The sequence below is a fragment of the Gekko japonicus genome, unplaced genomic scaffold, assembly GCF_001447785.1.
Source record: "Gekko japonicus isolate JY-2015 unplaced genomic scaffold, Gekko_japonicus_V1.1 scaffold2586, whole genome shotgun sequence".
Classification (NCBI taxonomy): Eukaryota; Metazoa; Chordata; class Lepidosauria; order Squamata; family Gekkonidae; genus Gekko; species Gekko japonicus.
The window spans coordinates 104,920-126,766 of NW_015166499.1; the positions used below are offsets into that span (position 1 = coordinate 104,920).

Consider the following 21,847-nt stretch of genomic DNA (forward strand, 5'->3'; position numbering starts at 1 on the left):
TGGGTGGGAGAGAACTCAGGCAACACAGCCAGTGGATAGAGACACCTTGTGATTGACACATCATGGAGCCAACTGATTTTGGAGGGCATAGAACGTTGTGGGACCAAAACTCAATTATATATAAGAAGAGATATTAGTTAATACAGTAAAAATTGAAATTTAAAACATCATCATAAATATTAAAATGGGGGTCGCATCTGACAGCAAAGAAATTTTCTGGTTGTGGGAGGTTCCTGGCCATAGCCAGTAGTTGTTACATAGATGAGAGAGAAAGAACAGAATGACAGACACCTCAGGGAGGGCATACATGGACGTCCGCTACCTCAGCCAAAAGCCTGGCAGAACAGCTCCGTCTTGCAGGCCCTGAGGAATTGAAGTAGATCTCGCAGGGCCCATGGGGAGCTTGTTCCGATGGGGAACTTGTTCCACCAGGCAGGGGCCAGGGTGGAAATGGCCCTGGCCCTGGTCAAGGCAAGACAGACATCTTTCGGGCCAGGGACTACCAGGAGGTGTTGATCCATAGAGCGTAGTGCTCTTTGGGGCATATACGGAAAGAGGCGGTCCCAGATGTGCTGGTCCCAGGCCATGTAATGCTTTAAAGGTTATTACCACACCTTGAAATGGATGCGGAACTCTACTGGTACCCAATGCAATTGGCGGAGTACCTGCCAAACGTGAGCCTGCACAGGCGTCACCATTAGCAGGCGTGTCGCTGCATTTTGCACCAGCTGTAATTTCTGAGTCAGCCTCAAGGGTAAGCCTGCGTAGAGAGAATTACAGTAGTCAGACCTGGAAGTGACCATTGCATGGGTCACTGTAGCTGAGCCTTTGGGGGGAGAGACAGGGTTTCAGCAACCTAATCTGCCGAAGATGGAAAAAGACAGACCAGGCGGCTGCAGTAACTTGGGCCTGCATAGAGAGGCATCCAGTATCACTCCCAGGCTCCTCACCTTCTAGGCCAGCACCCAAGGTGCCCTTCCAGCGTGGGGAGCCTGATTCCCATACCCCCTCCCTTCCGACTTAGGTACAGGACCTCTGTCTTTGATAGATTTGTCTTCAACCGACTCTGCAGCAACCATCCAGCCACAGCCTCCAAGGCCTCAGCCAAATTATCAGGGGCGGAGGACAGATGGCCTTCCAATAACAGATAGAGTTGGGTGTTATCTGCATATTGATGGCAACCCAGGACCAACTGGGCAAGGGGGCGCATATACACATTAAATAACATTGGAAAGAGGATTGGGTAAATTAGCAAAAGCGAAGGCACATGAAAAACAATTATGCCTGGCTCTGGTCTGTTTATTTAAAATATTTTGTCCTACTTTTCTCCCCCTCTAGAGACTCCAAGATAAAGTTCACAAAACAAAAAACCATTTAAAGAAGCAAAACCTAACAGGCCCTCCAGTGCCCCTGCTAAAACAGACAATATGCCTCAAGCTTGTCCTGGGCTGGTGACAGTTCTGACACCACAGCGCACCGCAATGTGATGGCGAGCCACAGCCTAAGAGCTAAAGGGCCATCCCTGAGGCTGTACCAAACTTTAAATTACCAGCAGAAAGAGAGGGGCCACTGCTCAGATGACCTATTGCCAATTCCCCCTCTTCCTCCCAAGCTATCAACTATCATTGGCAAGGTCACGGACGCCGCAGACTTTTTATCATGCTTGGACCAAGAACCCACTAAAACCTTATTCTAAAACCTTATTCGTGAGCCAGTTTGGTGTAGTGGTTAAGTGTGCAGACTCTAATCTGGAAGAACCGGGTTTGACTCCCACTCCTCCACTTGCACCTGCTGGATGACCTTGGGCAAGCCATAGTTCTGTCAGAGCTGTTCTTGAAAAAGAGCAGTTTCTGTCAGAGCTCTCTCAGCCCCACCAACCTCACAGGGTGGCTGTTGTGGGGAGGGGAAGGGAGTTTGTAAACCACTCTGAGACTCCTTTGGGTAGTGAAGGGCGGAGTATAAATCCAATCTCTTCTTCTAATTGATTTTGAATTAATCTTACATTGCTGCAGGCAGCGAGAGGTTTTTACAGGGGTGCTGAAAGGTGATGTAAAATGCAAGTAATTAATCTAAAGAACTCTGCATCCTTTTCTTTCTAACTCACTTTCAGCTTCAGCTTCTGACTTGACCCTCAGAGGGTTCTCCCCAATGAGAAACCAAAATGGTTTACATCACGCTCTTCACCTCAGTTTTATCCTCACAATAACCCTGTGAAGTAGGTTAAGCCAAGAGCATGTGGCTGACCCGAAGTCACCCAACAAACTTCCAAACATGGTTGCCCCAGATGCCACTCTCTCGAAATGCGATTTTGGGCTGTATCTACAGAAGTATAGTGTCCACATCATGCAAAGTGATGGTATGGTTTTACTCTGCTCTGGTTAGCCCTCACCTAGAGTATTGTGTTCAGTTCTGGGCACCACCATTTAAGAAGGATATAGACAAGCTGGAGTGTGTCCAGAGGAGGGCTATGAAGATGGTGATGGGTCTGGAGACCAAATCCTATGGGGACAGGTTGAAGGAGTTGGGTATGTTTAGCCTGGAGAGGAGACAACTGAGAGGTGATATGATAACCATCTTCAAGTACTTGAAGGGCTGTCATATAGAGGTTGTTTTCTGTTGCCCCAGAAGGTCAGACCAGAACCATCGGGTTGAAATTAAATCAGAAGAGTTTTCGTCTAAACATTAGGAAGAACATCCTGACAGAGTGGTTCCTCAGTGGAACAGGCTTCCTTGGGAGGTGGTGGGCTCTCCTTTGGAGGTTTTGAAACAGAGGCTAGATGGCCATCTGACACCAATGCTGATTCTGTGAACTTAGGTGGATCATGAGAGAGAAGGCAGGAAGGGTTGCATCAGTGCTTAGTTCTTGTGGCCCTTTCTTACACACCCAGGGAAATGCTGATCGCCACTCTGGGGTCAGGAAGCAATTTTTCTCCAGGCCAGTTTGGCTGGGGATCCTGGAGATTTTTTATCATCTTCTGGGCATGGAACAGGCGTCACTTTGGGTGTGGGGAGGAAGGTATTTGTGAACTTCATGCATTGTTCAGGGAGTTGGACTAGATGACCCTGGAGGTCCCTTCCAACTCTATGATTCTATGATTCTGTGCTTCTATGATTCTTTCTCTAACTACTACCCAACACTGGTCATCAAAGGGCTCTTCTTCGGTTTTAGGGATCGTGTAATAAATTTCAGGTGACTAGGTCAGAAAAGCAAAAGTTGCAAAGTTCAAACCAGCAAGTGCAAGAATTTTTTACCTGAGTGAACAGTGTCATTTTAGAGGTGCCAGCTACACCACAATAATTCTACTGAACAGCTAATATAAACAGTGCAATATCTTCGGGGAGAGCCAAGCATTTGGGTTTCAAAAAGCATTTGTAATTTCTAACCACAGCCAACCTCAACAGCATCTACATAAACCACAGAGCGGGGGGAATTCAGAACTAATTTTCACTTCTGTTTTTCAAGAATCCTGTGAAAAAGGAACAAACTTCAGAAGAATCAGTTCAACTTTCAAAGGTGTCAGCAAGATTACAGTTGAGGCTAGAACTGAAAAGGAATCATGGAAAATATAATAAACCCCTTTATAGCAGCTGGAAAGCACAGAGAAGTGACGAACCATGGAGAAGTGAAGAGTCCACTCTTGGCTAGGTAAGGCACAGGGCAGAGCTGGGACAAAACAAGGAAGTTTACAGAAATGTAATTTAACAGGCAAAAGGGTATACCCTGCGTGCCCTGCATAGCTTCTCTCCTGACTGTACCATCTGTAGGAGAATTCTTATCCCTGATATGCCTAGAACCCCCTCATGGTATCTCTACTAAGCCAGTGTTTATTAATAAAATGTTAAAAAATGAAATCATACCATTTAGGCAGATTTATGCTATACGGCATGCTTTGATTACATGCTCCTGGTTTTCAGGACACAGAGGATGCCCACCCTCAACTACAATGAACATTTTGTGTGTGCGCGCATGCGTGTTAAATACTATCAAGGTGCTTCTAATTTATGGCAACCCCATGAACAAATGAACTCCAAAAGGTCCTACCGTTAACAGCCATTCTCAGGTCTTGCAAGCTGAGGGCCGCGGCTTCCTTGATTGAGTCAACCCATTTCATGTTGGGTCTTCCTCTTTTCCTGCTGCCTCCAACTTTTCCTAACATTATTGTATTTTCCAGTGACCTCTTGTCTTCTCATAGTGTGACCAAAGTACGATAGCCTCAGCGTAGTCATTTATGATTTTAGGGAGAGTTCAGGCTTGATTTGATCTGGAAACCACTTACTGGGGGGGGGGGGTTTCCATGGTATCCATAAAACTTCTCTCCAATACCACATTACAGTGAACACTACACCATATTAAGATCTCTGCAAGAAGGGGAGAAGAGATTGATTTATACCCCGCCCTTCGCTCGGAGTCTCAGAGCGGCTTACAAACGCCTTTCCCTCCCCCTCCCCACAACAGACACCCTGTGAGGTAGGCGGGGCTGAGAGAGCTCTGAGATAACTGTCCTTGAGAGAACAGCTCTGACAGAACTATGGCTTGCCCAAGGTTATCCAGCAGCTGAAGGTGGAGGAGTGGGGAAACAAATCCGGTTCTCCCAGATTAGAGTCCGCGCACTTAACCACTCCACCAAACTGGCTCTGGGAAACTATCACAAGAAGGAAAGCCTTTGACAAAGCAACTGTCCTTCTTATGTTCTTATCCTATGCAAAATGTTTGACAAGTGAGAGAAGAACAGCCCTTGACAGACAACACAGTCCGCTCATTTAGGACTATCTGATTTGCAGCCTGCCCTATCACAAAGGTCTGGTGTCAGTTGTACAGTTAAAACTTAAATCACATATAGAGGGCAAAGGTTAAAACTTGACTGTGGTACAGCCCTACCCAATGATGCCAAAGTGAGTCTCATTCCTGGACTATGCTTGGCCAATCTCCTGAGTTACTCCAGGTGCAGCTTCCCTGCAATGCCCTACAGCGCTAACCCAGTGCAGGTATGATAGCTATTCCACATCTATTCTATTTCACAGGTTGCAAACAATGCAATATTCAGCACTCAGCCCACTAGCGAGATGACGAGAAGGCCTACATGGAGACAAAAGCACCCTTCCCACACTGTTCACAACTGACAGAACTCTAACTGCAGAAGTGGGAAACCGTACTGCCCACAAAAACGCCATTTACAAAGAAATACACAGTTTCGGGTGGGCAGCCATGCTGTTCAGCGGTAGTATTATCTCCCTTATATATAAAAGCCGAATGGTAGGGGCACTTCTCTAGAACATTCCACACGCTCCGGAATTGGTTGGCGCCCTAGTGTGCCACTCAGAATCTGTCCCGATCCATTGGCTGCATTGCTTGAGTCTCGCCTCCAACATTCTAAACAGTTTGCTGTTCCTCTCCCCACCCACAGCCAGTCAGAATACAGAGTGTGACGACCCCTTAACTGGGGAGGTCTGGTTTTACTGTAAAAGTGTTCTTTATATTTTTCTCTACTGGGTAATCCGGCTGCCACCAGGAAATTTTAAAAGGATTTCCAAACCTTTATGCTTTCTCTATTTCTGGGTAGGTATGTCGAGGGTTTAAGGCGTTCGAGGTACTATGTGGTCCTGGGAAGTATTTCTTTCAGAGTGGGTATATCTGAATAAAAGAGGATTTATTGAAGTAATTCACAAATAAAAGATTAACTCATTGTAACCAGGAAGGCTTAAATATTGAACAAATGCTTGGTGTATCACACCCTTTTCTCTCTTTCCTGACAGGGATCTGGGCATGTAACTATGTAACCCTTTTCCCTTCAGGCCATATACGGTTACTGTTTCTTTATACTTCAACTTTTCATATCACACAAGACTGTCTCTCCTTCAGACTTCAGAATGCTCTTAACTTATCAACTGTCTTATTCAACTCTAAGACATAAAACTTAACAACCCACACAGGGATAAGTCTCCTTCTCTCTCATACATAGCTTAACTAACTCTCCCTTACTGTCTTCCTCAACTGTCATATCTCTAACTGACACTCTTGACTGACATATCTGCTCATCCACACAGAATCATTTCCAAAACCCCTCCCCCTCTCTGTCACTCACCAATCACACCACTTGCTTGTTTCCACTACTCTAGACTATCATACAGCCATGCATCCAAACTTTTAAAGTCACACACACACAGTTAAACATGAAATCGTTACAGGGACCTATTGCTAGCAAGTTGCTTCATAACATTTATCTGCAACATGCATTGCCAGGAGATTGCCTGCCATAAATGGGCACCTGGCAAGCCTAGGAGAACCTTATCTGACAGAAGACATCGGGTTTCCACTAAAACCAGTTTCCTTATGTCAGATTTTTCCTCACAGTAATGCATATGCACATCATTATATTATGATGCCATCTGTTTCTCCACACACCGCCTCCACTTTATTGGCTAATGCTAGCTAGGGTTCCCAACACTGACCCCTGGAGATTTTAGGGGCAGTGTCCAGGGAGGGCAGAATTTGGAGAAGATGTGATATTACTACTAGACAATGCTCTAGGCTGCCCCTCCTCTCTGATTGTTACCCTAGAAATCAGGGGAAAGTCCAACACTGCTTAGCTTCTGAAATGTGATGAGATTGAGCTAATGGGGGCCATCTAGGCCAGGGAGTGTGTGTGTGTTTGTGTGTGTGTGTGTGTGTGTATGGGGACATGGTCCTTGATTCCAGGGCCAGACTGAGAAGTCAAAACAGCTTTGGAAAGGGCCCCACCATACTACCTGAGGGAGTGTGGACTCAGTCAGGACTGGCCCAGTGACCACCATAGCAAAACGCACCTGGATAGCTCTCTGCCACAAGACTCAGCCAAGCCAGGCCTGCCAGCAGCACCACATAACTCACCCGGGCAACTCTCTACCACACAACTGGGGGGGTGGGCCAGTGTACACAAGTGGCTGATGAAGCATCTCTACAGGCACATTTCCTTCAGCTCCTGTCCTGGACACATCATTACCTGACACGATTCTACCTATTTTGCTTCATAGGTGGTCACGTAGGCAAATGGAACTCACATCGTTGTATTTATTTCCACAACGGGCCTTTTCCCTAGTTAGCTTATATTAGTTTATATTAGCACTTTATGTAATTGTTCTTATTGTAATTTTATTGTGTTTATTAGTTTTACTGCATTTTAACTTGTGTAAGCCGCCTTGAGCCAGTTTACACCTGCAAGGTGGGATATAAATTGAAAGTAAATAAAATAAATAAATAAATAAATAAATAGCAGATCAAGATTTGAGTCCAGTAGCAACTCAGAGACCAGCAAGGAGCTTTGACTCTCAAAAACTTATACCCCAGAAATCTTGTTGGGTTTTAAGGAAAGGAATATATATTCCAGTGTATACAATTAGCAATCATCGCAGGGAGAGGGACCAATGTAAATACGGAGGTGGCATCCAGAGTTGTTATCAACTGCTGCCCTCTGCAGCACACAAACCATTTGTTTACTGATGCATGTGTATCCTACTGTACAACACTCACCACATGGCATTCCAATGCAGCGGTCCAATCTATCACTTCTCTTAACAGAGAATGTGCTCTGCGGCCACATGTTACCCACTCTTTGTAGCGCAACAGAAGAAAAGCTGATGGCGGACACAGCGTTGGCTTAGCAAAGGTAGAAGCAGCTTTAAATCTCTACTCAGCCACGACTTACAGCCCTGGCCATCTCACCTGGAATAACCATCGGGGAGATGCAGAACTCTGAAGCCTTTGTACAGGAAAAAGGAGCCACGCGACCCAGATGACAGACACGCTGCATGCTCTACAACAGTTTCCTGGCAAATGATTACTAAAGAAAATGGAAAACCACAGCTCCCTGCAGCTAGAAATCAAGCAGGAGATCCAGCTGCGGGTTACTTTGACACTAACTATAGGCCAAACCTGCAGTAGTTATCGTAGCAATAATAATTACATAACAAAACAGTTGGGACCCTAAAATTGCCTCCAGGCCCACCACCTCATAATCCCTCTGCCACCTTTCGGTGGAACCACCCCAAATTGTATCATCTTCTTTGTGCTATGTCTGAACAGGAAGGGCACATCCGGAGGCCCTCTCAGCATCCACTCAACAGAGGCAGAACTTCCTTTACCCAAAGATGCAAAGTCCAGATTTCTAATATTTTTCCAGCAACACTATAAGCCTCTCGCTTGGACTGGTTTTTAATAGCCAGGTTTAAATAGGTATGGGGTGCCCTTCAGCCAATTTTTATAAAAACTTTTGAGTAGTCTGCTGGAGTTGCTGGCGTTCTACTTACAGTGATCTTGGATTGGGGCAAAACAAATGTATTTCAAATGGAGGAAGTAATGAAGAGGCCCACTCTGAGCCAATAAAGCCGTACTGTAACATGAGGTCCACAGAAGGAAAAGAAGTAACCAGGTTTAAAGCATATGCAATCCAACAGAATTGGCAGAGAAGCAAGGGATAAGCAGCAGAAGCGAAGAAGCAGAGAGAAAGAGATTCTAGTAACATAGGGCTCTGCAACATAGAATGGGCCCCAAGCCCAAAATGCAAGTCTCAGGCAAGGAAGAACCCCAGAGGAATCTCAAAGCGGTGTGTGTGAGAGGGGGGGGGGAGGCGGGGGGGGTACATGAATGAACCACATAAATCATGGGTCTCAAGGAAGCCGCTCAAAGGCTGCCGCATAAGCAGAAACAATATCTTACATCTTTCAGCCTGACACAAATACATGTGCTGTGCCCAAAAAAACATAACCCCAACTCAACCCCCTACCCACACACACACTTGAAAAAAGCATCCTAGCTAACAGTGGAACTCTTGAGTGCAGAGGTGACAAATTCTTTTCTGAAGAATTCAGGCGCTGCGCAACATAAAAGCAATATTCAAAAGGGGAAAAGCCATAATGAAGGATTTCTACTCTGCTCTAATCCAGAGACAAGACCAGCCGTTCTATACAAGGATACCTTTGCTCAGTCATTCCACTGACTCCATCTTCGCACATTTCATCCGCATCAACACATCCCCGCTTACTCCTCCAACTTTGACCTAGCACTTTGCCTTCGCCCAGCCATCACCTTCTTTCTCAGATACCTTCATCCAAAGTGGGGATTTCAAATTACATGAGCCATTAAGGGGTAGCAGAATATGGGGTGGTGGCGGTAATCATTCCATGACAGACTGGGAGGGTATAATCTTGTTTCTAAAGCATATGGTCTTTCATCTTCCACACACCCTTTGATGGCAGGCTTCATCTCCCTAATCTTCCTCCCATCACTTATTCTTTCCCCGAGCAGAATTCTGAAGAGACACACTTGGGACTCCATCCTGTATGGAAGTCATAACATCTAACCTGAACGCTTCCTTTCCTAATTCAGATGCATGGTCAACTGAGCTCCTTCTACTATGAAGCACTCTGTCCAAGCTTAGAGGCTATTGCGGTCACCGATTCTGTTCCCTGAGCAACCCCGTTTCCCATTTGATCCTCTCAGAACCCATTAAGGTGGATCAGTTAATAAATGTTAGCTTTTGCAGTAATTCCTCCAAGGGGCACTTTTCGTACGTTCTGTGCCTGTGGCACAGAAACATCAGTTGAAAGATACTTTTCATTTCCTATTCCCCATTAACTGCACCCACAGCACCAAGAAAGGCTCAAAGGTGCTTTTCAGCGTCATGTGAAAATGCCCTTTGGACAGCTGGCAGAAGCCAACAGTTTGGATGAAGCAGCAGAGATCGACTGCAGCAGCTTGTGAAGACTGCCGGTGGTGGTCCAAATGCAGAAGACATCCTACCCCTTTACAGCTGCACAATTGGCAGAATTTCAGCTAGTGCAGCTTCCTGCAGCCCCCCCCCACCAGACAAACTCTATACCTACTGAAATGCCATCTTTCACACAGCTACTAAAGACATAGGGGCCTCACCCTCCTTCCTAGTACTGAGTCAAGAGAGGGGCAAGTTTGCCAAGTGAATATAAAGCACAGAAAAGTGATATGCCCATCTGTAAATTGTAAGGCATTTCTGTAAAAAGCAGGGGGAAAGAAAATGTTCTTCTGAAAAAATAGCTTTTTTATTTTCAGTACACAGGCAGGTAACACAGGCGTAGCTTCAAGACAAACTGCACTTCCTGTTTCCTTATTTACGCAGCAGTTCCAACTGAATTCAGTGAGAAAACTACTGTCCGGTCACCATGTAGTATGCTTCCCATCTCTGTCATATACCTACACAGCACCAGAACAGTGTTCAGTTCAGACTGGGAGACCACCTTCACAGGGAGGGAAGCAGACATGCTTTGCCGTAGACCTGTGGACATTTATATGTCTGTTTTGCTGTCTTGGGTGATACTTGCAGAAGGAGCTGGCAATGCGCCTCAGGCTAGCCTGATCTCATCAGATCTTGGAAGCCAAGCAGGGTCAGCCTTAGTTAGTATCGAATGGGAGACCACCCAGGAAGTCCAGGGTCGCTACACAAGAGGCAGACAATGGCAAACCACCTCTGAACATCTCTTGCTTGGAAAACCCCATGAGGTTTTCAGGAAAATACAAGTGAACACACATAGGGTGGGACTTGGTGGCCCGATTAGAATGGTAACTGAGGGTGCAAGTGAATAATGCCGTGACCTGGATGGCCTGACCTTGTGAGATCTCAGAAGCTAAGCAGGGTCAGTCATGATTAGTCCTTAGATGGGAAACCACCAGGAATTGCTACACAGAGGTAGGAAATGGCAAACCACCTCAGTCTGTTGTGAGGTGACAGCACTTTCTATCACCCATGCACAGGAAGAACGGACACCCGCCCCGCTTCGAATGTTTCTCCATATTAAAAAACCATCTGTAGAAAACGATCCCCATTGGGAGCGGTGGCACAGGGGATAATTCCCCTGCTTAACTATAACATCTGAACTGCCAAGCTTTGTCAGTTCTAGCCCCGTGCTGGTGTGAGCAACCAAGCCTTGTCCTAGCTCATCGTCTACCCAGCGATTCGAAAGCTTCAGCAAGTAGATAAATTGGGGACCACCCGTAATGGGGTGGGCACACCACTCCCTTTGGGAAGGTGTTAGCTGCCGAGTGTGACTTCTGTGGCACGGCAAGATCAAAAGCTGAAAGATTTGTTTCGGCATCCCTGCAGTAGAGTAGGTCGGCCAGGCAATGGCAGTGTGGCAGCGCGACATCAAGAAGCCCTGACGTCATCAGCCAACCGACAAGAATACATGCTGTCGGAACACGACTGATCCAGCTCGCAGATGAATCCCCGGCCAGCTACAATGTGTGTGTAATTAAAAAAATACTGTATGTTGTCTTCCCTATCCCCCATGAGTATTGTTAGTCCAACTGTCATAATTGTAAATCGCTCTGAGCCCACAGGTGTGTGGGAAAAAGCAATCAATAAATCGAAAGTATGTATATATATACATGGTGGTACTTTGATTTTCTGTTTGGAGGGAATTTTTAGACACAGAAGCATTCTGAAAGCCGACTCTCCATCATCCTCCACCAGCAATGTGAAGGGGAACAACTTGGGAGGCAGGAATTAGATCAGGAAAAAACATGGGAAGCAGGTCATCTCCCCCTCCCGCCCCAAGCCTCTTTCCTGATCCAGTCACAGGAGCTCTGACCATGGATTTCCCAGAGACCTGCCCAGCTGGGCACCACAGCAAACATGACGCATCTACTTCTTCATCTGCACTGTGGAGATACCTAGATCTTGCTCTTATATTAAAAAAAAAATGTTACTTATTCTTTTAGCTGTGTAGTCATAGAACAGAGAACCAGTGAGGTCAGGGATAAAACTCAAACCAGAGGCACACAGGTTCAAAATCTCACTCAGCTGTGAATTTTACTGGTTATCCTTGGTCCAGCCTAACTTAGATCACAAGGATGTTGTGAGAATAAAACATAGGAAAAGACAGCAATGAACAGATATACTGGCCAATTTGGGGTCAGTCGCTCTCCTTCAGCCCCATCTACCTCACAGGGTGTTGTGAGGATCAAACAAAAGGGCGAACCATAAAACACACTTGGTGATTTGGGGCTAGCCAAGCTTCCTCAGTCTACTCTACCTCACAAGGCTGTTGTGAAGATCAAATGAGAAGGGAAGAATGATGAAGTCACTGGGTGAGGACTTCAGGCCTGGTTAAGCAAGTCACTGGGAGACTTCAGGCAAAGGTGGGGTGAGATAGATTATAAGTCTGACAGCTTTCTGCTTTTTTATTTATGATGTCTTGATTATTATATCATTAGGTGTTTTTTTTTTATTCCTTCTGACTATTCATTAGGCTGTGTCTGAGTTGATTTTTCTTTTTCTTGTTTTCTTTTCTTTTTGTTATTTATTTTTTGTTGTTTCTGATTAGGCTGTCCGTGAGCCTTCTGGCAGGTGCTTAGTTAAGAGGGCTGTTTTAAGATGAGTATTTTTATTATCTTTTATTATCATTCCTTATGGTGGCTTCTGACCTTGCAGCTGCTCCTCCCGCAAGAAGTAGAAAGACACCTAGCTGGGGCGTTGGCCCTAGCAGGTGTAAAATAGCACAAACTGTTTTAGCCCTTAAAAGATGCTAAACAGCATTTAGTCTATTATATTAGGAATTCAAAATTAGGGAATTTTATTGAGGGTTTGGGATTTTTACTGAAGACTAGATGGAGGGATTTTTTAATCTCCTAAATCTTTTATTGCTACCAAGAGTAGAAGCTTTAGATGCGGCTATTCCAGCCCCTTCTAGCCCTTTGTGTAACACAGGGAACTGCAAGCCGTCTCCCCATAACCAACTCAACAGCTGCATGAGGATGACAATGGTTGTAGGGAGTCCTTTTATTCCCAAGCTTTGATAAAACAGACATTCTCACATGAAGGGGGGAGAACCATGCTGCACACTGGTTGACTTTGGCCAGCCATTCCTTCTTACCCTACCCTACCTCACAGCATCCTTGCGAGGATCAAATGAGGGGGGAGAACCATGATTCACTCTGGTTGACTCTGGACTAGCCACTCCATCTCAGCCTGCCCTACCTCACAGGGTCATTGTGAGGATCAAATGAGGAGAGAGAGAGCCATGATGCACACTAGTAGACTTCGGACCAGCCACTCCCTCTCACCCTGCCCTACCTCACGGGGTCGTTGTGAGGATCAATTGAGGAGGGTGGAGAACCATGATGCACTCTGGTTGACTTTGGACCAGCCATTCCTTCTTACCCTACCCTACCTCACAGCATCCTTGCGAGGGTCAAATGAGGAGGGTCGTTGTGAGGATCAAATGAGGAGAGAGAGAACCATGATGCACACTGGTCGACCTCGGACCAGCCATTCCCTCTCCCCCTGCCCTACTTCACAAGGTCGTCGTACTGAGAATGAAGAGGGAAGAGGTACCAGGCAGGTTGCCCGGAGCTCCCTTTGGAGGAAGCGCACACGGATTCGTCAGACAACGCGTCACGCGAGCCGTGCCCTTTCGCCCACTACCGTACATGACCCAGCCTTAAGGTGGGGGGGGAGGCCCCGCTCCCTCCCCTCCCCGCTCGCCGACCGGCCTTACCTGCACCTGCGTGCGGAAGTGGGACGGCCGCCGCGCCGCTTCCCAAGAGCAGCAGGAGGAAGAAGCCGAGCCGGGCGGCCAGCCTCGGGCCGGACCACGGGGGCGAGTCCCCCCGCCGCCGGCGCCTCCCGCGCATGCCGCGGCCAAGCAGCGCCCGTCTCCCTCGCTCTCCCGCCAGCTCCTCAACGCCGCCCTCCGCCAGGCCTCCCGGCGGCCGCCCTGCGCCCACGCGACTCCGCGGGCCCCCGCATCGGCTCCCGCCAAAAGGTGGTAGAGAGGGGGAGAAACCAGCCCCGCTCGCTCGGCGCCCCTCCTCACGCCACCCGGCCGGCCGCGACGGCGGTAGCAGCAGCCCCTCTCTTCGCCGCCATCTTCCGGGCTACCTGAGGAGGCGGGGCGGGGCCAAGCGGCGGAGTGACACCGGCCGGCAGCCAATCGGCGGCCGATCCGCTCTCCCGCAGAAGAAAAGGGGAGGTGGTAAGGAGAAGGGGGGGAGGAAGGGAACGCGCGCGAGAGGGGGCGGGCCTGAGCTGCGTGATGGATGGGTCGAGCGGACCAATCGGGGTCGCTCGCGGAGACTAGCGCAAAGCAGAGGTTTGGGTTTTATAAAGCACCTCTCCCATCTCTCTCGTTTTTAATTTTTTTGAAAAATTGGACACGATGTATTGCAGAAGCTTTGAGCTATAATGGGCAGCTGAGGTCCACCCTTTCTAAATTACATATATACAGTTAAATATTATATATAATATCAGAGTGGTAAGAAAGGGCATCATTTTAATTTACGTACGTGGGCGTGTATTACAATTACATCACATAGTTATATACGAAGATACATCACATATACTATATATCATTATGAACGTATATTTGATATGTATTTATAAACACTATATATAATGCTCTGCATCACTACAGTAAGGGCAGAACAAATTCAGAGTCCAGTGGCGCCTTTAAGACCAACAAAGGTTTATTCAAGGTATGAGCTTTCGTGTGCAAGGCACACTTCTTCAGATACCTTGAAATGGCAGGTAACGTTCAAACTAATACAAGGCTGACCATCAGGACCTACAATAACAATATTTAGCATTTATAATTCTAGTACTTTGCATATATATGTATACATATGTATTACATGGATTTTTTCGTCTGTGTATATTGTATTATATATATATATATATATATATATATATATATTCATGAGGATGTGTATATACAAGTAAAAACTTGACAAGTATAATATTTTGCATTAATATAGATATAAAACAATACTTTGCATTTATAAAGAATAATTTTTGTGTTTGTCGATATATAATTATATGTATTTATATCACTTTGAGCATTCAAAACATTTGTTTATTAGCAGTCGCATATCCTTACAATAACCTTGTAATGTAGACCTCTTACCTCTGTATATCTCTTGGTGGGGGAGGTGTTAAGACCATTTACAGTGTCATCCTATGCAGGGTTATAGCTTTCTAAATCCATTTGTGTCAATGGGCCTTGAGGAGTACAACTCTGCTTAGGGCTGCTGCTATTCAGCTGCTGACCCCCCAGATCACAGGTCAGTCTACTTAAAACATTCCCAAAGCTTTAGAGTTCACTAAGCTCTTTTTCAGGTTCAGCACGCAACAGCATCTTTTTTCAGTCCCCCTCAGTGCCTTTTGTTCTCTTTAACATCCATTGAATGTATTAGTGCACACATTATAACATATTAATTTAATCCAGTAGATTGCTTTACATGAAAATGTTCATGCTGCACATTTTTGATGGGAAGTGTCATCTCCCCTTGTACTGCCCAGCCTGTGAGTTAAGATCTGCCTCTCAAGTCCTGTTGTCTATGCCTCTGCCTTCAGAGGTGAGGCAGGTAGCAACCAGAGACAGGGTCTTTTCAGTGGTGTCACCCAGCCTTTGTAATGGCCTCCCACTTGAGGCTCACCTGGCAACATGCCTTACTGCCTTCAGGTGCCAGGGCAAAATACTTCTCTTTCCACAGGCTTTTAACTAAAGGGTTTTTAAAAAACTGTTTGCTTGAAGCGTGAGTACTGTGGTATCAATACCATTTTAGATTGCTTATGCTGCTTTTATGCTCTGGCATGTTTATTAATGGTTTGTTTGGATTTTATTTTTTTAGCTGTGAGCCACTTCATGCAGGTTCTAGAGATGTGGCAGAGAGAGAGAGAGAGAGAGAGAGAGAGAGAGAGAGAGAGAAGCATTTCACTCATTCCAATATAAACTATTTCAAATGAGATTTTTATTCAGTACTCCCAAAAAAATGCTGGGGTGGTGATTTTCTTGTTTTCTTTCCTAGGCCTTCACATCTACAACTGTTGTGATGCCTTTGCAGGTTGTATCCAAAATAAGTGGTCTCTGCTAGGTCTAATCAACTCAGCTTGCCCCTGTGGTGTTTAGAAGGAGCCACAGCTGAGCAGTAGAGTATCTGCTTTGCACAGAGAAGGTTCCAAGTTCAGTCCCAGCATCTCCAGCTAAAAAGACCAGAAGGTGATGAGAAAGACCTTTCTGCCTGAATCCCGGAAGTGGAGCTGCCAATCAAGAGCAGGCAGTGCTGACTTTGATAGACCCAGGGTCTAACTCAGCAGGAGGCAGCGTCAGGTGTTCAAGTGCCGAATTTGCTCCTATGGAGCAAAGGTCATGTCGCAGGGCAGGCACTGAGTATATCACACTGAATAGAAATACCTTCCAGACACCACTTGGAGTTATACCAGATGGGAGACAATGAGGTAGCTTTTGAAGAAACAAGCACATAAAAATAATGCAGAGATTAACTGTGTGCAAAATGTAATCTGCCTGAGTGGTGGTTGTCTCCCATCTCCAGCTGCCATGTGGTTACCTACAAGCAAGCATGCCCTGAAGTTGTAGGAGCCAACCAATTATGTGGAGAGCCAAGATTTCAACCACTCTGAAGTGCTAAGAATGAGCCCCTAAAACAGAGTCTTCAGGGCCAAAGCTCGAGATCCAGCAGCCCCATGGATGTGTGAAATCCCCCCCCCACACACACACACACACAAAGATTTAATTCTAGAGTCCAAGGGAAGGAGCTGAACTCAGATATCAACTGATAAAAATAAGGCATCCACAAAAGCTATAAACAGGGACAAGGACAAAGATTGGAAACTAGTAAATTGGAACAACTGGAGCATCTATCAATGCGTGGATAAAAGCAGTTGAAACAGAGGTTCAGATCAAAAATGTTGGGAGGCAGTGTTGGCCCCAGAGTAGGATCTGCTTTCAAAACTCTCAATTTACCACAGCAAGAAGCCCCTGGAAGGAATTTATCTAGACTATTTTTGGCTCTTTTCCAGTGATGGGTTTATTCAACATTTAATCATCAGAAAATGCTTGACAATGACAAGAGATTCTCTAATTAGCTCCACCCAGATCAGTATTGTCAAAAACCCGTGTGGCAATTCAAGCCAAGCTGGTTACCCAAGTGTGCCTGTGTGTGTGTGCCTGAATCTTGTTTTTCAGCCAAAAATTGGCTCTCAAATAAAAAATCCAATACAAAGTTCAGCCTCAGATGTTACACGGGGATAATCATCTTGGTGGCCACGTGATCTTGGCTAGGAAAGTATTTGTGATGGGTGGAACAGACAGGCTGGTATTCGGGTGACTTAGAACCGTAATGAGTCAAGATGATGAACAAATGGCTGAATCAAGCAGCTATCTGGAGATTCCAAAATGTACTGCTGACAACTATACAAACTGGCTTAAGCGGCTTCATATACTCCTTGAAGCAAAAGAAGCTACTGTAATCCTAGAGGTAGAAAAACCAACAGGCAAAGGCAAGGAATCGGACTCTTAGATAATAAAAAATGGGACTGCCAAGAACAATATTATGGAATCATTGGATCACAGTGAGACTCATGTTTGAAAATTCCCAGACAGCCAAAGAAATGCTTAAGAGCATAGAAGAGACTTTTGGGTCTACAAGTATTAAATCACAAAGAGTTTGGATAAGAAAACTTTGTGAAATAAGAGAACAAAGTTTTTATTTTAAGTTAAAATAAAGACATGCTTAAAACATTAGCACTCTTGCAATATTTTATTTATTTAACAGTGTCTGATAACTGGCACCTCTTGCTCTGAATGATTGCATCAAAATATCTGTGCTGTTGCAATCCTGAGTATGCTGTTCAGGTGCGTTATCTGTAAACTGCAAACCTACAATGACGCAGCAGCAGCAGAACTGGAAGAAGAAGCAGAAGATAGCCAGTTCCACATGTTTGACACCCCGGTATAAGTTTTCATGTGCAAGCACACTTCCCTCAGATACAGTGAAACAGAATTTCCGCAACCATTACATATAGGGGGTTGGGGGGGCTGGTTGGCAGGAACAGCCAGTTAGAGTCAAGATGCATAAATACTGGGTGATTATATCTGAGAATGGATTAGGGCGGTTGGTAAGATCTGTGAAGGGCAGTACATTAGCATACAAATACAAGAGTTAATAAACGGATGTGAGAACAAAGTTTGAGTCCAATGGCACCTTCAAGACAAAGAAAGTTCAGTTCTGTATAAGTGAGAACTGAGAGACATAGTATTTGTATATGTACACGCCTTCAGATTCATTGAAAACAGACAGGCCCAAAAGAGAGAATAACAGAATACCACTAGTGGTCACATATAGCTCTCAACTCAAAGCAGTTCAACACATCATCAGCGGCTTACAACCGCTACTGGATAACAACAGTTCTCTTTCACAAGTACTGGGCGGCAAACCTTGCACACAGGCAGTCCCCCCAATCTCAAACAACTCCTCACCCATAATAATACAACATCTAATTTGAACATGGACGCTGGTACTAGAGCTTGCTATAAACCCAGATGCAAACTCTCCTGCCACATACACCCAGACAACTCAATCACTAGACCTAACAACATCAGCTACACCATCTCAGGTTTATTCACACTCACCTTCTAACATTGTGTATGCCATTAAATGCCAACAATGACCTACAGTTCTCTACATAGGACAAACAGGTCGAACCCTACACCATAGGATAAATGGACAGAAATCTGACATCGAGAACCACAAAACTGAGAAACCTGTAGGATTAAATTTCAACCTCCAAGGGCACTCAATGGGAGACCTCAAAGTAGCTGTTTTATTGCAAAGAAACAGACTGGAATGGGAGATTGCTGAATTACAAGTTATCACAACACTCAGGACAATGGATCCCCCAGGACTTAACAGAGATATCAGCTTCTTATCTCACTACACATGCTAAGTCATTCAGTTCTCACTTATACCCAGAAATCAAACTTTGTTGTTCTTAAGGGTGCCACTGGACTCAAACTTAGTTCTTACATCTATTGTTAGCTCCTTTACTATCTGTATACCAATTTGCTGCTATTTACATGTCTTAGCTGTATTTAGCTGTATTCCAGTCTTAGCTGTATTTATTGCTCAGTTACTTAGGCATCTTGACTCTAATTAGCTCTTCCTGGCAACTAACCCCCCTACCTATATGTACTATTTGAGGAAATCTGTTTCAATGAATCTGAAGGAGTATACATGTACACATGTACGCACGCTTATACCCAGAATTGAACTTTGTTTGTCCTGAAGGTGCCATTGGACTCAAGCTTTGTTCTCACATCCATTTATTAACTCTTGTATTTGTATGCTAATTTACTGCCCTTCACAGATCTTACCAACTGCCCTAATCCAATCTCAGTTATAATCACACAGTACTGCATCCGCTAATGGCAGATGCATACAGATTCAAGGTACTGGCACTTTCTGCTGTAGCACACCTTACGAAATTTTCCTAAATGAAGTTGGAGATTTCCTGTACGTACGTGAATCAAGGTGTAATTTGTTCAGTGTGTCTGCATTAGACAACAAAGGCTTTTACATATCTTTTGAAAATAAGAAATATACTATTAGCAAATATAATGTTGTATATGCACAAGATAACTAAAAGGGGAAAGTATATGAATTGAGTCTTGCAGGTGAACAGGTACATCTGGCATATGAAAGGAAAGACAAAGAGAGCCTGGAACTGTGGCACAGGCATCTAGGACATTGTAATCCAAAGGTAATCCTAGACATTCAAAACAAGAACCTTGCCAAAGGCTTTAGGGTAAAGCCATGTGACATTAATGGCATAAGCATGGGTGGAACAGACTTGCTACGACAGGTGGGTGTTCAGGTGACTTGGAGCGATGATGAGTCAAGACGACCTGGGTCCAGATCCCACTATAAGCTCACCATGTCACCTTGGACTAGTCATGATTCACTCAAGTCTCCAGTGGGAAAATGAGGACAATAATACTGTCTGCTTTACTGGGTCGTTGTAATGAATACTGAGATAATTAGTAACAAAGAATTTTGTGTCCACTTTAATGAATTTGTTCTGGCATAAACTCTGGCATAAACTCTGCTGAGCCGGTGCTCCCTTTGCCAGATGCATAATGTGTTAGAGACATAGACCTGGAAGGGACCCCAAAGGTCATCTAGTCCAACCTTCTGCACAATGCAAGAAAATTACAGCTACCCCCCTCCACTCCCCCAGTAACTCTTGCCCTATGCCCAGGGGAAGGCAAAAAACCTCCAAGATCCCTGGGCCAATCTAGCCTGGATAAAAATTCCTTCTTGACCCCAAAGTGGTGATCAGCATTACCCTAAGCATTTAAGGGCCACAAGAGCCAAGCACTGGCTCATCCCTTCCTGCCCTCACTCTCATGATCTGCCATAGAATCAGCATAGTGAGCCATAGAATCAGCACCGCAGTCAGATGGTCATCTAGTCTCTGCTTCAAAACCTCCAAAGAATGAGACTCCACCACCTCACGAGGAAACTTGTTCCACTGAGGAACGGCTCCAGCTGTCAGGAAGTTCTTCCTAATGTTTAGCTGATTTATTTTCAATCCACTGGTCCTGGTCTGACCATCTGGGGCAACAGAAAACAACTCTGCTCCATCCTGTACATAACAGCCCTTCAAATACTTGAAGATGTCTATCATATCACCTCTCAGTCATCTCCACTGCAGGCTAAACATACCCAGCTCCTTCAACCTTTCCTCATAGGACTTGGCCTCCAGATCCCTCTCACCCTCTTCATTGCCCTCCTCTGGACACGTCTGTCTGTCTGTGTATATGGGTGGGTGGGTGGTTATTATCATCTGCAAGCCACTAAGTCTGGAGACTTTGTGCAGTCATCAGAATATTGGACAAGGACTGGAGTGCCTCAAGACCAATCCCCACTCCATCATAAAGCCCACTGGGTGGCTATGGGCCTCTCAGGATCACCTACCTTTCTGAGTTGTTGTAAAGATCAGACAGAGGAGAACCAAGTACAGGGCTTCCAAGAGGGGTGAGCAGGAGCACAGAATTCCAGGAGCCCCGAACACCACAAAGGGAGGGAAAGGAAAGTGCGCACTTGTCACTTAGGGGAGGTAGCTGTGGATTTCCTGCATTGTGCAGGGGGTTGGACTAGATCACCCTTTGGGTCCCTTCCAGCTCTATGTTTCTATGTCTAGGCTACCTCACAGGAGGGTTGCGAGGGGAACATCAGGGGTAGGCTGTATACTGCTCACTCTGGTCTCCTTGGAGGATGGGTGCTATTTAACAATGTATAGCTAGATAGACATTGAAAGCAGGCTGAAGAGGGAAATCTGACACCTTTGTGGTTTGTTCCATATGTGTCTCATATACTGAAGCTTCTCACTGGATTAGTCACACTGCAAGTCAAAGTAGGGGGCTGGTTTGTATCTGCTGATGATGCATGAACAGAGGCGGCTCAGAATTCTTTTGGATATACGTGGATAGGTGGATTACGTTTCCAAGAGATGGCAAAAGATGTATGCCCTTAAGATCAAGACGCTCCTGATACAATGAGGCAGCCTTAAGAACCACAATGCAGTTGACAAATTAGATTCTTAATTTCAGTGCAAAGCTAACAAAAATAGCTAATTGCATCAAATTAGATAACAGGCCAGTGAGTGCACAGATTCTTTGAGAGACATGCAGGGCCAGCCTACTGGGCCTTTTCCGGAAAGGATGATTATCTGCTTTACATGGGAAACAGAAGATTTTTGTGCAATTTAGAGGTGCTCTTGAATTTCACATACCTGCTGTTTTGACCTGAAAACCCTGTTTGGATTTCACTTAATTTCACGAAGCTGATTTCACGAAGCTGGGTGGGATTACTAATTCTGAAGAAGACAGAGTCAGGATTCAAAATGATCTAGATAGGCTGGAACAGTGGGTTGAGACAAATAAAATGAATTTCAATAGAGATAAGTGCAAAGTCTTAAACTTCGGTACAAAAAATCAAAGGCACAGATATAGAATGGGAGGGACTTGGCTTGACAGCAGCACA

The 21,847-nt window shown here is 45.3% G+C and overlaps 1 protein-coding gene across 1 annotated transcript in view; it reads right to left on the reverse strand.

Moving 5' to 3' along the window:
- LMTK2 (lemur tyrosine kinase 2) overlaps window positions 1-13,714 on the reverse strand; it is a 67,896-nt gene extending 54,182 nt beyond the window's left edge. The window contains exon 1 of the mRNA XM_015412221.1: window positions 13,504-13,714. Coding sequence (XP_015267707.1) covers window positions 13,504-13,639 — 136 coding nt within the window. The 5' untranslated portion in view covers window positions 13,640-13,714. The remainder of the gene's footprint in view (window positions 1-13,503) is intronic.
- Window positions 13,715-21,847: the final 8,133 nt, after the last annotated feature.